This window comes from Caloenas nicobarica, chromosome 38 (genome assembly GCF_036013445.1).
Source record: "Caloenas nicobarica isolate bCalNic1 chromosome 38, bCalNic1.hap1, whole genome shotgun sequence".
In the NCBI taxonomy this organism is placed as follows: domain Eukaryota; kingdom Metazoa; phylum Chordata; class Aves; order Columbiformes; family Columbidae; genus Caloenas; species Caloenas nicobarica.
Genome location: NC_088282.1, coordinates 36243 through 47927, shown reverse-complemented (window position 1 = coordinate 47927; position 11685 = coordinate 36243). Strand labels below are relative to the sequence as shown.

The following is an 11685-nucleotide window of genomic DNA, read 5'->3' as shown; positions in this document are numbered from 1 at the left end:
CGCGATTGGCCCGCGTCCCCACGTGATCCGGGAGCCCTCTCCCGATTGGCCCGCGCCCCCCCCCCCACGTGACCCCGGCGGGCGGGGGCGTCGCGCCGCCGAGAAGGCGCCGCCGCCATTTTGGAATTCCCGCTCCCGCCCGAACTGGCGTTTATTCTTTTTTTAAAATTAAAAAAAAAACCCAAAACTAAAATCGCGTTTATTTTGCTTTTTTTTTTTGGGGGGTTTATGGCGCTGGTCTCGGCCGATTCCCGCATCGCGGAGCTGCTGGGGGAGCTGCACCAGCTCATCAAACAGACGCAGGTACCGCGGGCTGGAAGCGCCGCTTTCAAACGCTCTTTTTTTCTTATTATCGCTGAATTATCACCCGTTAATCACAATATCTAAAGATTTTAAGGTGTTTCTAGACGAAAAGATAAGAACGCGCTGACAACTTTGTGGCTTCTGGCTTGATTATGACATATTCAGTGTAATTGTTAAAGGCTTTAAGGCATTTCTATAGCAACAAATAATTAAGCACTTATAATATTGTACTTTGTGACGTAATTTTTACATATTAATTACAGTATTTAGAGATTTAAAGCTATTTCTATACTAAAAGATAACTATGCGCTTGAAATTTCGTATTTTCTGAGTTATTTATTAGGTATTAATTACAACATTTAAAGGTTTTAAGGTATTTCTATATCAGTAAATGATTAAACATTTACAACATTGTGTTTTCTCACTCAATTATTACATATTAATTACAGTATTTAAAAATTTTAAGGTATTTCTATATCAATAAATGATTAAGCACTTACAATATTGTATTTTCTCACTGAATTATTATATATTAATTACAGTATTTAAAAATTTTAAGGTATTTCTATATCAATAAATGATTAAGCACTTACAATATTGTATTTTCTCACTGAATTATTATATATTAATTACAGTATTTAAAAATTTTAAGGTATTTCTATATCAATAAATGATTAAGCACTTACGATATTGTTCTTTTTCACTAAATTATTACGTATTAATTGCAGTATTTAAAGATTTTAAGGTATTTCTATATCAAGAAATAGTTACATCAACTATTAATTGCGATATTTGAAGATTTTAAGGTATTTCTATATTAAGAAATAATTACATCACATATCTATTACGACATTTGAAGATTTTAAGGTAGTTTTATATTAAGAAGTAATTGTATTTCACATTCATTATGATAATTAAAGACTTTAATGTATTTGTATGTCAGAAAATGATTCATAACATTAAATATTCACTACAATATTTAAAGATTTTGAAGTATTTTTAAACTAAACGATAACCACGCACCTACAATTTTGTCCTTTCTCCCACTCCACCCGTTAATTAAGAGCTAATGAAGCACAAACGAAGCGCTCTGCTTTTAACGTTATTTGCTGTCAGAAGCCGCTCGTTCGTTAGTTAGCTCGTTAATTAGCTCGTTAATTAACGACGGGGCGGGGGGGGGGCGGCTTCTGTGACTTGGTTACACGTTAATTGTTATTTAGCAGCTTCTGTTCACCGTGTCCCCCAACATTCCCCCGTTTTCCCTCAGGTTCCGCCATTTCCCCCCGTTTCCCCTCATGTTCCCCCCCATGTCCCCCTCGTTTTCCCCTCAGGTTCTCCCCATCTCTCCCCTCACGTTCCGCCATCTCTCCGCTCACATTCCGCCATCTTTCCCTTCACGTTCCCCCCATCTCTCCCCTCACGTTCCCCCATCTCTCCGCTCACATTCCCCCATCTCTCCCCTCACATTCCCCCATCTCTTCCCTCACATTCCGCCATCTCTCCGCTCACATTCCCCCATCTCTCCCTTCACGTTCCCCCCATCTCTCCCTTCACGTTCCCCCCATCTTTCCCCTCACGTTCCCCCCATCTCTCCCCTCACGTTCCCCCCATCTCTCCCCTCACATTCCCCCATCTCTCCCCTCACATTCGCCCCATCTCTCCCCTCACATTCCCCCATCTTTCCCCTCACGTTCCCCCATCTCTCCCCTCACGTTCCCCCCATCTCTCCCCTCACGTTCCCCCCATCTCTCCCTTCACGTTCCCCCCATCTCTCCCTTCACGTTCCCGCCATCTTTCCCCTGACGTTCCCCCCATCTCTCCCCTCACATTCGCCCCATCTCTCCCCTCACATTCCCCCATCTTTCCCCTCACGTTCCCCCCATCTCTCCCCTCACGTTCCGCGATCTCTCCCCTCACATTCCCCCCATCTCTCCCCTCACGTTCCCCCCATCTCTCCCCTCACATTCCGCCATCTCTCCCCTCACGTTCCCCTCCATGTCCCCTCACGTTCCCCTGTCTCTCCCGCCACGTTCCGCCATCTCTCCCCTCACGTTCCCCTCCATGTCCCCTCACGTTCCCCTGTCTCTCCCGCCATCTCTCCCCCCACGTTCCGCCGTCTCTCCCGCCACTTTCCCCATGTCTCCTGCCGCGTTCCGCCATGTCTCCCCTCACGTTCCTCCATGTTCCCCGGCAGGAGGAGCGCTCCCGCAGCGAGCACAACCTGCTCAACATCCAGAAGACCCACGAGCGGATGCAGACGGAGAACAAGAGTGAGGGGACGCGGGGGGACCATGGGGGACGCCTGGGGACCCCCCCTGTCCCTCAGGCTCCATGTTGGGGACACTTGGGGACCCCCCTGTCCCCTCAGTCTCCCCCTATTACAGGACGAAGCTGCGGGGACTTTACACCACGGCCAAGGCCGACGCTGAGGCCGAGTGCAAGTAGGTTTTCCACCTCGAAATTCGCCGCTTTTTCCCCTCGAAATTCGCCGCTTTTTCCCCTCGAAATTCGCCGCTTTTTCCCCTCGAAATTCGCCGCTTTTTCCCCTCGAAATTCGCCTCCTTTTCAACCGCAAAATTCACCGCTTTTCTCCCTCAAAATTTGCCGCTTTTCCACCTCAAATCCGCCTTTTTCCCGGCAAAAATCACCATTTTCATGCCCAAATCCTCTGGTTTTAACGTTCAATCCCCCTTTTTTCCTCTCAAAATCCCCATTTTTTGCTCCTAAATCCCCATTTTTACCCCTAATCCCCAGTTTTTAACCCCAAATCCCCAGTTTTTAACCCCAAATCCCCCTTTTTCCACCCAAGTCCCCCTTTTCTTCACCCTTTTTTTACACCAAAATCTCTATTTTGCTTCCAAATCCCCATTTTTACTCCCCAAATTTCCCCTTTTAAAGCAAAATCCTCATTTATTAACCTCTGGAGTCCACATGTTTTTACTCAAAAATCCCAATTTTTAACCCCAAATCCCCACTTTTGTTTCTAAAATCCCTCTTTTTCCTCCCAAATCCCTCCTTTTATCCCCAAAATCACTATTTTTACCTCAAAAAGCTGCTTTTTTGTGAAATCTTTGCTTATTTTTCCTCAGACTCTCCAGATTCCCTCCCCAAACCCTCCATATTTCCCCCTTTTTTCCACAAAAACCCCAATTTTTCCCCCCAAATCTGCATTTCCTCCCCAAAAATCCCTATTTTTACCCCCAAATTCCTCTTTTTACCCTAAAAATCCCTATTTTTACCTCAAAACGCTGCTTTTTATTGCAAAATGGTAATTTATTTTCCTCACACTCTCCGTATTCCCTCCTCAAACCCTCCACATTTCCCCATTTTTCCCCCAAAAAACCCCATTTTTACCCCCAAATCCCTATTTTTACCCCCAAATCCCTCTTTTTATCCCCAAAATCGCTATTTTTACCTCAAAATGCTGCTTTTTAATGCAAAAACTCTCCATATTCCCTCCTCAAACCCTCCGCATCCCCCTCCCCAAACCCTCATTTTTCCCCCCAAACCGCCACTTTTTCTCCCATTTTTCCTCACAAAAACCCCTTTTTTTTCCCCAAACCCCCCCATTTCCCTCCCCCAGATCCCTATTTTTACCCCTAAATCCCTCTTTTTATCCCCAAAACGTCTATTTTTACCTCAAAGTGCTGCTTTTTATTGCGAAAACTCTCCATATTCCTTCCTCAAACCCTCCGCGTCCCCCTCCCCAAACCCTCATTTTTCCCCCCAAACCGCCACTTTTTCTCCCATTTTTCCTCACAAAAACCCCATTTTTCCCCCAAATCCTTATTTTTACCCCCAAATCCCTCTTTTTATCCCCAAAATCGCTATTTTTACCTCAAAATGCCGCTTTTTATTGCAAAAACTCTCCATATTCCCTCCTCAAACCTTCCATATCCCCCTCCCAAACCCTCATTTTCCCCCCCAAACCGCCATTTTCCCCCCAGTTTTCCTCACAAAAACCCCATTTCCCCCCCCAAAAAACCCCCATTTTTCCTCCTAACCCCCTCATTTTCCCCCTTTCCCCCCATTTTTTACCAAAATCCCGTTTTTTCCCCTCAGCATCCTCCGCAAAGCCCTGGACAAAATCGCCGAGATCAAATCCCTCCTCGAGGAGCGGCGCATCGGTACGACCCCAAAACCCCCCCCCAAAAACGCCCCGATTTCGAGGCGAAAAACCACAATTCGGGGCGGGCCGAATGCCCAAAAATTCCCGTTTTCCCTTCCGCAGCCGCCAAAATCGCCGGGATTTACAGCGAAGCGGAGCCGCCGCGCAAGACGATGCGCCGGGGGGTGCTGATGACGCTGCTGCAGCAGTCGGCCATGACGCTCCCGCTCTGGATCGGCAAACCCGGCGAGAAGTAAGGGGGTGTTTCCGGGGGGGGGGGGGGGGGGTCAAAACCCGCTTTTTTGAGGTAAAAAATGCCGATTTCGGGGTCGACAGGCCGCCCCCGTTGTGCGGCGCGGTGCCGGCGGCCGGCGACTACGTGGCCAAGCCCGGGGACAAAGTGGCGGCGCGGGTGAAGGCGCTGGAAGGGGACGAGCAGTGGATCTTGGCTGAGGTCGTCAGCTACAGCCACGCCGCCAACAAGTAAGGGGGGGGGTGGGGGGGAAAAGAACCCAAAACGGCCTTTTTTTGCCCCGAAATTCCCGCCCCGCGCCGCTAAAATACGCCCACGAAGTCGCAGGTTTGAAGGTGACAAAATGGCCGCCGAGCGCCTCAAAATGGCGGCGGAGCCACTGAGGGGATGTCAAACCACCCCTTGTTTCACCAAAAACACCCCTTTTTAACCCAGAATACCCCCCTGTACCCCAGCATACGCTTTTTTACCCCAAAATATCCCCGGATTGAGCAAAAAATCCCCCCAAAATTTCATTTTTTTGCCTTTTTTACCTCAGTCAAGTGCCACAAAGTGGCGGCTGAGCCCTGAGGGGATGTCAAAACCACCCCTTTTTTCACCAAAAACACCCCTTTTTTCACCAGAACCACCCCTTTTTAACCCAAAATACCCCCTGTACCCCAGCATACGCTTTTTTACCCCAAAATATTCCCGGATCGAGCAAAAAATCCCCCGAAAATTTCATTTTTTTGCCTTTTTTACCTCAGTCAAGTGCCACAAAATGGTGGCTGAGCCCCTGAGGAGATGTCAAAACCACCCGTTTTTTCACCAAAACCACCCCTTTTTAACCCAAAATACCCCCCTGTACCCCAGCATACGCTTTTTTACCCCAAAATATTCCCGGATCGAGCAAAAAATCCCCCGAAAATTTCATTTTTTTGCCTTTTTTACCTCAGTCAAGTGCCTCAAAATGGCGGCTGAGCCCTGAGGGGATGTCAAAACCGCCCCTTTTTTCACCAAAACCACCCCTTTTTAACTGAAAATACCCCCCTGTACCCCAGCATACGCTTTTTTACCCCAAAATATCCCCGGATCGAGCAAAAAATCCCCCCAAAATTTCATTTTTTTGCCTTTTTTACCTCAGTCAAGTGCCACAAAGTGGCGGCTGAGCCCTGAGGGGATGTCAAACCACCCCTTGTTTCACCAAAAACACCCCTTTTTTCACCAAAACCACCCCTTTTTAACCCAAAATACCCCCCTGTTCCCCAGCATACGCTTTTTTACCCCAAAATATCCCCGGATCGAGCAAAAAATCCCCCCAAAATTTCACTTTTTTGCCTTTTTTACCTCAGTCAAGTGCCACAAAGTGGCGGCTGAGCCCTGAGGGGATGTCAAACCACCCCTTGTTTCACCAAAACCACCCCTTTTTAACCCAAAATACCCCCCTGTACCCCAGCATACGCTTTTTTACCCCAAAATATCCCCGGACTGAGCAAAAAATCCCCCCAAAAATTCTTTTTTTTGCCTTTTTTACCTCAGTCAAGTGCCACAAAATGGTGGCTGAGCCCCTGAGGAAATGGCCTCTGAGCCCCCAAAATACCCATTTTTACCCCCAAAATAACCCATGTTTACCCCCAGACTACCACTTTTTACCTCAAAACACCCCTTTGTAGCCCAAAATCTGTCGTTAAACCCAAAAAGTCTCTCCAAAACTTTATTTTTTTCCTTTTTTACCTCAGTCAAGTGCCACAAAATGCCCGCCGAGCCCCTCAACATAACCCCTTCACCTCCCCTTAACGCCCCTTTTTTCCCCAAAAATCCCTTTTTTTCCCCCAAAAAACCCCTTTTCTGGGTTCCTCACCCCCCCACGTTCCCCCCGCACCCCAAATTTCTCCCCCTACGCCCCAAAATCCCCCCCAAAATTCCCTCTGAACCCCCAATTTCCTTCCTCAGGTACGAAGTGGACGACATCGATGAAGAAGGCAAAGAGTAAGCGCCCCCAAAACCCCCATTTTTTCCCCCAAAATCCCCCTTTTTCCCCCCAAAACCCTTCAGGGGGGTCCCCCAAATCCCAAGGGGGGATCCCCCAAATTCCTGCCCCCCAAATCCTACAGGAATCCCCCAAATTTCCCCCTTTTCCCCTCAAAATGCCACACGTAACAACCCCCATTTTTCCCTCCAAACCCCACAGTTTTCCTCCCCCAAAATCCCCATTTTCTCCCCCAAAACCCCCATTTTTTCCCCCAAAACCCTTCAGGGGGGTCCCCCAAATCCCAAGGGGGGGTCCCCCAAATTCCTGCCCCCCAAATCCCACAGGAATCCCCCAAATTTCCCCCTTTTCCCCTCAAAATGCCACACGTAACAACCCCCATTTTTCCCTCCAAACCCCACAGTTTTCCTCCCCCAAAACCCCCATTTTCTCACCCAAAACCCCCATTTTCTCCCCCAAAATCCCCGTTTTTTCCCCCAAAACCCTTCAGGGGTGTCCCCCAAATCCCAAAGGGGGGATCCCCCAAATTCCTGCCCCCCAAATCCCACAGGAATCCCCAGATTTCCCCCTTTTCCCCTCAAAATGCCACACGTAACAACCCCCATATTTCCCTCCAAACCCCACAGTTTTCCTCCACCAAAACCCCCATTTTCTCACCCAAAACCCCCATTTTTTTCCCCAAAATCCCCCTTTTTCCCCCCAAAACCCCTCCGGGGGGGGGTCCCCCAAATCCCAAGGGGGGGTCCCCCAAATTCCTGCCCCCCAAATCCCACCGGGATCCCCCCAATTCCCCCCTGAACCACCACACATAAGCACCCCCAAACCCCCATTTTCTCCCCCAAAACCCCCATTTTTTTCCCCAAAATCCCCGTTTTTTCCCCCAAAACCCTTCAGGGGGGTCCCCCAAATCCCAAAGGGGGGGTCCCCCAAATTCCTGCCCCCCAAATCCCACAGGAATCCCCCAAATTTCCCCCTTTTCCCCTCAAAATGCCACACGTAACAACCCCCATTTTTCCCTCCAAACCCCACAGTTTTCCTCCCCCAAAACCCCCATTTTCTCCCCCAAAATCCCCATTTTTTTCCCCAAAATCCCCATTTTTTTCCCCAAAATCCCCATTTTTCCCCCCAAAACCCTTCAGGGGGGTCCCCCAAATCCCAAGGGGGGATCCCCCAAATTCCTGCCCCCCAAATCCCACTGGGATCCCCCCAATTCCCCCCTGAACCACCACACATAAGCACCCCAAAACCCCCATTTTCTCCCCCAAAACCCCCATTTTTTTCCCCAAAATCCCCGTTTTTTTCCCCCAAAACCCTTCAGGGGGGTCCCCCAAATTCCTGCCCCCCAAATCCTACAGGAATCCCCCAAATTTCCCCCTTTTCCCCTCAAAATGCCACACGTAACAACCCCCATTTTTCCCTCCAAACCCCACAGTTTTCCTCCCCCAAAACCCCCATTTTCTCCCCCAAAACCCCCATTTTTTTCCCCAAAATCCCCCTTTTTCCCCCCAAAACCCCTCTGGGGGGGTCCCCCAAATCCCAAGGGGGGATCCCCCAAATTCCTGCCCCCCAAATCCCACCGGGATCCCCCCAATTCCCCCCTGAACCACCACACATAAGCACCCCAAAACCCCCATTTTCTCCCCCAAAACCCCCATTTTTTTCCCCAAAATCCCCGTTTTTTCCCCCCAAAACCCTTCAGGGGGGTCCCCCAAATCCCAAAGGAGGGATCCCCCAAATTGCTGCCCCCCCAATCCGCCCCCAGACGCCACACCCTGAGCCGCCGCCGCATCATCCCCCTCCCGCAATGGAAGACGAACCCCGAGACCGACCCCGAGGCGCTTTTCCACAAGGACCAGCTGGTGCTCGCCCTGTACCCCCAAACCACCTGCTTCTACCGCGCCCTCATCCACGCGCCCCCGCAGAGGGTGAGACGCCCCCAAAAACACCCGAAATCGCCCCAAAAACGCCCCCAAAATCACCCCGAAATGACCCAAATTCGCCCACAAGTGCCAGCACCGGAACTGCCACATAGTGAGCCATTGGCGCCCCCATTGACCGGCAGCTGCCACATAGTGAGCCATTGGTGCCCCCATTGACCGGCAGCTGCCACATAGTGAGCCGTTGGTGCCCCCATTGACCGGCAGCTGCCACATAGTGAGCCATCGGTGCCCCCATTGACCGGCAGCTGCCACATAGTGAGCCATCGGTGCCCCCATTGACCGGCAGCTGCCACATAGTGAGCCGTTGGTGCCCCCATTCACCCAGAACTGCCACATAGTGAGCCATCGGTGCCCCCATTGACTGGCAGCTGCCACATAGTGAGCCACTGGTGCCCCCATTGACCGGCAGCTGCCACATAGTGAGCCGTTGGTGCCCCCATTCACCCAGAACTGCCACATAATGAGCCATTAATGACCCATAATTGCCACATAATGAGCCATAGTTGCCCCATAATGACCCTTAATTGCCTCATAATGACCCATTAATGACCCAATTCACCTGCAGCTGCCACATAATGAGCCATTAGTCCCCCTTAGTGACCCATTAATGCCCCAAATTCTGGGAGGGGACCCAGGAGTCCGGAGGGACCCAGGAGTTCGGGGAGGGACCCAGGAGTTCTGAGGGACCCAGGAGTTCAGGAGGGACCCAGGAGTTCGGGAGAGGACCCAGGAGTCCTGAGGGACCCAGGAGTTCTGGGAGACCCAGGAGTTCGGGGAGGGACCCAGGAGTTCGGGAGACCCAGGAGTCCTGAGGGACCCAGGAGTTCGGGAGACCCAGGAGTTCGGGGAGGGACCCAGGAGTTCGGGAGGGACCCAGGAGTTCGGGGAGGGACCCAGGAGTTCGGGGAGGGACCCAGGAGTTCGGGGAGGGACCCAGGAGTCCTGAGGGACCCAGGAGTTCGGGGAGGGACCCAGGAGTTCGGGAGGGACCCAGGAGTTCGGGGAGGGACCCAGGAGTTCGGGAGGGACCCAGGAGTGTGGGAGGGACCCAGGAGTTCGGGGAGGGACCCAGGAGTTCGGGGAGGGACCCAGGAGTTCGGGGAGGGACCCAGGAGTTCGGGAGAGGACCCAGGAGTTCGGGAGGGACCCAGGAGTTCGGGAGAGGACCCAGGAGTCCTGAGGGACCCAGGCGTTCGGGGAGGGACCCAGGCGTTCGGGGCCGGGTTTGCGTGGGGGGACCCAGTAGATGACAGATCAGGATGCGGCTCTAGAAAGCGCTGACGGGGCGGGTTCCGGGTCGGTTTTGGTGCGAAAAAGCTGGTTTTTTTGGTTTTCTTTCCGCCCGCCGCAGCCGCAGGACGACTACTCGGTGCTGTTCGAGGACACGTCGTACGCCGACGGCTACTCCCCCCCGCTCAACGTGGCGCAGAGATACGTGGTGGCCTGCAAGGAGAACAAGAAAAAGTGACGCCCCGGGAAACGAAACGGGGGGGATTTGGGGAGAAACTGCCCGGAAAGGGGGGGAAACTGCCCCAAAATGGGGGAGAACGGCCTGAAAATGGGGGGGAAATTGTCCAAAATGGGGGGAAACTGCCCCAAAATGGGGGAGAACGGCCTGAAAATGGGGGGGAAATTGTCCAAAATGGGGGGAAACTGCCCAAAAATGGGGGAAACTGCCCGAAAATGGGGGGAAAATTGTCCAAAATGGGGGGAAACAGCCTGAAAATGAGGGGAAACTGCCTGAAAATGGGGAGAAACGGCCCAAAAATGGGGGGAAAATTGTCCAAAATGGGGGAAAATTGTCCAAAAATGGGGGGAAACTGCCCCAAAATGGGGGGGAAATTGTCCAAAATGGGGGGAGACTGCCCCAAAATGGGGCGAAAGTGTCCGAAAATGAGGAGAAAACTGCCCGAAAATGGGGGAAAACTGCCCAAAAATGGGGGAAAACTGCCTGAAAATGGGGGGAAACTGCCTGAAAATGGGGGGAAACTGCCCGAAAATGAGGGGAGAACGGCCCGAAAATGGGGGAAAAATTGTCCAAAACGGGGGGAAACTGCCTGAAAATGGAAACTGCCCCAAAATGGGGGGAAAACGGCCCGAAAATGAGAGGAAAATTGTCCAAAAATGGGGGGAAACGGCCTGAAAATGGGGGGAAACTGCCCCAAAATGGGGGGAAACTGCCCAAAATGGGGGAAAAATTGTCCAAAATGGGGGGAAACTGCCCCAAAATGGGGGGAGAACGGCCTGAAAATGGGGGGAAAATTGTCCAAAATAGTGGGAAACTGCCCGAAAATGGGGGAAAATTGTCCAAAATGGGAGAAAATTGTCCAAAAATGGGGGAAAACTGCCCAAAAATGGGGGGAAACTGCCCGAAAATGGGGGAAACTGCCCGAAAATGGGGGGAGAACGGCCCAAAAATGGGGGAAAATTGTCTGAAAATGGGGGAAAATTGTCCAAAAATGGGGGGAAACTGCCCCAAAATGGGGGGGAAATTGTCCAAAATGGGGGGAAACTGCCCCAAAATGGGGGGAAAATTGTCCAAAATGGGGGGAAACTGCCCCAAAATGGGGGGAAAATTGTCCAAAATGGGGGGAAACTGCCCCAAAATGGGGGGAAAATTGTCCAAAATGGGGGGAAATTGTCCGAAAATGGGGGGAGAACGGCCCGAAAATGGGGGAAAACTGCCCCAAAATGGGGGGAAAACAGCCCGAAAATGAGGGGAAAATTGTCCAAAATGGGGGGAAACTGCCCCAAAATGGGGGGAAACTGCCCCAAAATGGGGGGAAACGGCCTGAAAATGGGGGGAGAACGGTCCGAAAATGGGGGGGAAATTGTCCAAAATGGGGGGAAAACACCCCGAAAATGGAAACTGCCCCAAAATGGGGGGAAAACGGCCCGAAAATGAGGGGAAAATTGTCCGAAAATGGGGGGAAACGGCCTGAAAATGAGGGGAAACTGCCCCAAAATGGGGGGAAAATTGTCCAAAATGGGGGGAAACTGCCCAAAATGGGGGAAAAAATGTCCAAAATGGGGGAAACTGCCCGAAAATGGGGGGAAAACTGCCCCAAAATGGGGGGGACCCGAAAAGTGGGGGGAAATGGGGAAAATTGGG

General features: G+C 51.2%; 1 protein-coding gene across 1 annotated transcript; it reads left to right on the top strand.

Moving 5' to 3' along the window:
* Positions 1-78: 78 nt before the first annotated feature.
* Positions 79-10144, top strand: SGF29 (SAGA complex associated factor 29). The gene is made up of 9 exons (XM_065655283.1): positions 79-303; positions 2498-2573; positions 2672-2744; positions 4366-4430; positions 4535-4664; positions 4748-4894; positions 6597-6632; positions 8396-8558; positions 9925-10144. The coding sequence occupies exons 1-9, from the start codon at positions 229-231 to the stop codon at positions 10039-10041; spliced, it is 882 nt and encodes a 293-aa protein (XP_065511355.1). The 5' UTR covers positions 79-228; the 3' UTR covers positions 10042-10144.
* The last annotated feature ends 1541 nt before the right edge of the window (positions 10145-11685 follow it).

Coding starts and splice junctions, on each gene's coding strand:
- SGF29 (XM_065655283.1), top strand. CDS start 229: ATGGCGCTGGTCTCGGCCGATTCCCGCATCGCGGAGCTGCTGGGGGAG. Junction 2,574..2,671: donor GATGCAGACGGAGAACAAGA/GTGAGGGGACGC, acceptor CTGTCCCCTCAG/TCTCCCCCTATTACAGGACG. Junction 4,895..6,596: donor TACAGCCACGCCGCCAACAA/GTAAGGGGGGGG, acceptor TTCCTTCCTCAG/GTACGAAGTGGACGACATCG.